Consider the following 3,282-nt stretch of genomic DNA (forward strand, 5'->3'; position numbering starts at 1 on the left):
TGTGGCATATTGCAGTATTCATTTGCGGACTCGATTTAGTTTTAAAGTAAGCTCTACCAACTAAAAAAATATATAAGGAAAAACTAAGATAAAAATCTAACAAATGTTTCGCAAAATAGAATCAGTGAAAGAACAAAGTGCCATTGAATTGTGACCGGAGGAAGGTCTTTAATGTTGAGTGCATTGATTCTTGGCTGTGTGTTTGTGATTTGTATCAGGGTGGTGTGTTGGAATGGTTCCTAGGCTCCCTAATTTTGCACTTGAATTGTTTTTGGTTTACGCCTAGGCACGATTTCGGTGTCTGAAAAGACAGCGGGAAAACACACAAAAAAAAATAAGTATTAATGGCAAGCAACGGAAAAGGTGCAGAAAAAACAATGCATCTTGTAAAATAAATCAGCCTAAAAATGAAACTTCATGGTGCAAAATATTTCTCAAAGCTAGATTTGAGTAATGCATTCTACCACCTTGAACTCAGTCCGGAGTCACGAGACCTGACAACGTTTCTTTCGGAATGCGGCATGTTCCGGTTTAAGCGCCTCATGTTCGGCGTCAACTGTGCGCCCGAAGTGTTCCAGCGGGAAATGACGCAAATTTTGAAAGATGTGGAAAATGTCATTGTGTACATCGATGACATTCTCATATTTGCACGCAGCTTAGAAGAACTGAGGAAAACGGTAGCCACAGTACTGCAAATCCTGAGGAAGCACAACCTGACATTGAACCCCAGTAAATGCGAATTCGACAAGACCCACATTAGGTTCATTGGACACGAGCTTGACGAACATGGGTTCCACGTCGACAGAGAAAAAGTAAAGAGCATTGAGAGGTTCAGAAGTCCAAATACTGCATCAGAGCTGCGTAGCTTCTTGGGGCTAGCGTCGTTCATCAGCCCTTATATACAGAATTTTGCGGACATCACGGCCTCCCTTTGGACAGTGGCAACGACGAAGACCTGGAAATGGGGTCAAGAAGAGCAAAGAGATTTTGAAGCTGTTAAGAACAAAATCACGCATTGCGTAACTACCTTGGGGTACTTCACAGAAAAAGACAAGACGATTCTGTATACCGACGCTTCGCCAAATGCGTTGGGGCCGTACTGGTTCAGGAGGATAGTGACGGGAATTCTCGAATCATTAGTTTCGCATCAAAAGCTTTGACTTCGACGGAAAAACGATATGCCCAAAATCAGCGGGAAGCGCTAGGGGCCGTGTGGGGAGTCGAGCATTTCTCGTACTTCTTGCTCGGTCGCCACTTCCTATTACGCACAGACGCCCAGGGAGTCTCGTTTATACTTAATCGTTCCCGCGAGAATTCGAAACGAGCGTTGACTAGAGCGGATGGCTGGGCCCTACGCCTGAGCCCCTATAGCTATGATGTAGAGTATATCCGCGGTCGCGACAACATTGCGGACCCCTCGTCTCGACTCTACATTGCGAATGATGAACCATTCGATGAAACCTTCACTCCGTGGGAAATAGCTAGCATAGAATCTAATTGCTTTGAGTTCCTGACACAAGCTGAAGTACAAGAAGCCACAGCAAACGACGAGGACCTCCAGCAAGTTATAGTGGCACTCAAAACAGGTAGCTGGCCCAAGTCCCTTCGTAAGTACGAGTTGGTGGCTGAAGATTTATCTGTTTCAAACGGCGTTTTGATCAAAAGAGGCTGTGCGGTTATCCCAAGATCCCTCCAAAAGAAAGCTTTAAATGTCGCGCACAGTGGTCATCCTATGGCCGCAAAAATGAAAAGCATTTTGCGCGAAAGGGTGTGGTGGCCTGGTATTACAATCGATACCGAAGAGTGGGTTGGAGCATGTCAGGCATGCGCTACTACCGGCAGACCTGAAAAACCTACACCTATGAAACGCTCGTTTGCGCCTAAAACTGCATGGGACACGATCGCGATAGATTTTAACGGTCCGTACGCAAAATTGGGCGGTATTTTAATTCTCGTAGTGGTAGACTACAGGTCTCGTTACCTGATAGCTCGTCCGATCAAGTGCACTAGTTTCGAGCACACGAAGAGAGTCCTGGAAAATATTTTCAAGCGCGAAGGATACCCCCAAAACATCAAATCGGACAACGGTCCCCCGTTCAACAGCGAAGACTACAAAACTTATTGTAGAGAACGTGGAATAAATGTCATCTTTACTACTCCGCTTTTCCCTCAACAAAATGGCCTTGTTGAGGGGTATATGAAACTCGTCAATAAGGCCATGGCAACAGCTCTATCGACTGGAACTAATTACAGGGAAGAACTCCAAGCTGCAGTAGATGCGCACAATGCGGCGGCCCATACCGTAACCAGAATACCCCCTGAAGAGATTATGATGGGTCGTAAAATAAGACGTCGATTGCCGCTGCTGGTCAGAGGAGACTCAGATCATGATAACGGTCTTGTCGACATCAGAGATCGTCAAGCTAAATTGCGAGCAAAGCAGTATGAAGACGCTCGCCGAGGAGCTAGGGAGAGTCGCGTAAAATCAGGGGATGTTGTCATCACCGAACGAACAGTACGAACGAAAGGTGACACGAGGTTCGATCCGACAAAGTTTACCGTGGTTGAAGAAAACAATGGTAACCTGGTTTTATGCGATAGTGATGGGAGAACTTTGCGCCGACACATAACTCAAACTCGGAAAGTTAACGAATGGAGGGATTGTAAAACTGATGCTGTAAGCGATAATGATGGAGGAGAAACAACGCGACGTTCTTCGAATCGGGATCGGAAGCCTCCTGCTTATTTGGACAGTTACATACGAGTTTGTCAGCAAGAAGATTCAGATCGTCACAGTTCTAAATAAATCGTTATTGATGTTCCCCATTAATCATGAAAAAAAATTAAAAAAAAACAAAATTATTGCCAAAGAACATTTATTTTATTTTTTGTTCATTTTATTGTTGTTTTTTTTTCTGGAGAAGCGGGAAGATGTGGGATATGTGCCAGACAACATAAAGCGAGCCAACCATACTCCCTTAATATTACTGAAGGGCGTAACACTTGAAAGATCCGTTGATACACACACTAGCATCCACCGACGTTCGGCTCGTTCACGAACGACAGCATGCAGCAGCAGCCATCGGCCTCTTTCGATCGCCGACCACCAGATAGGTAAGATGTGTTCCCCCGTAGCCGATGTGCGGAGCGATTTCCCAAGTACGTGTTTGGCCAAACTCCACAAGTTGAGTAGTAGATCTACCGCCAGGGATTAGACCGAGTGGACCGCGTGGAATAGCTAGCAGTTGGTTGTTGGGGCGCTAGTGAGCCGGAAGCTACGCT

The 3,282-nt window shown here is 45.6% G+C and overlaps 1 protein-coding gene across 1 annotated transcript; it reads left to right on the forward strand.

Moving 5' to 3' along the window:
• Positions 1–407: 407 nt before the first annotated feature.
• LOC131688167 (uncharacterized protein K02A2.6-like) lies at positions 408–2,806 on the forward strand. The gene is made up of 2 exons (XM_058972332.1): positions 408–829; positions 1,045–2,806. The coding sequence occupies exons 1-2, from the start codon at positions 408–410 to the stop codon at positions 2,804–2,806; spliced, it is 2,184 nt and encodes a 727-aa protein (XP_058828315.1).
• The last annotated feature ends 476 nt before the right edge of the window (positions 2,807–3,282 follow it).

This window comes from Topomyia yanbarensis, chromosome 3, assembly GCF_030247195.1.
Source record: "Topomyia yanbarensis strain Yona2022 chromosome 3, ASM3024719v1, whole genome shotgun sequence".
Taxonomy (NCBI): Eukaryota; Metazoa; Arthropoda; class Insecta; order Diptera; family Culicidae; genus Topomyia; species Topomyia yanbarensis.

Coding starts and splice junctions, on each gene's coding strand:
- LOC131688167 (XM_058972332.1), top strand. CDS start 408: ATGAAACTTCATGGTGCAAAATATTTCTCAAAGCTAGATTTGAGTAAT. Junction 830..1,044: donor AAAGTAAAGAGCATTGAGAG/GTTCAGAAGTCC, acceptor GGTACTTCACAG/AAAAAGACAAGACGATTCTG.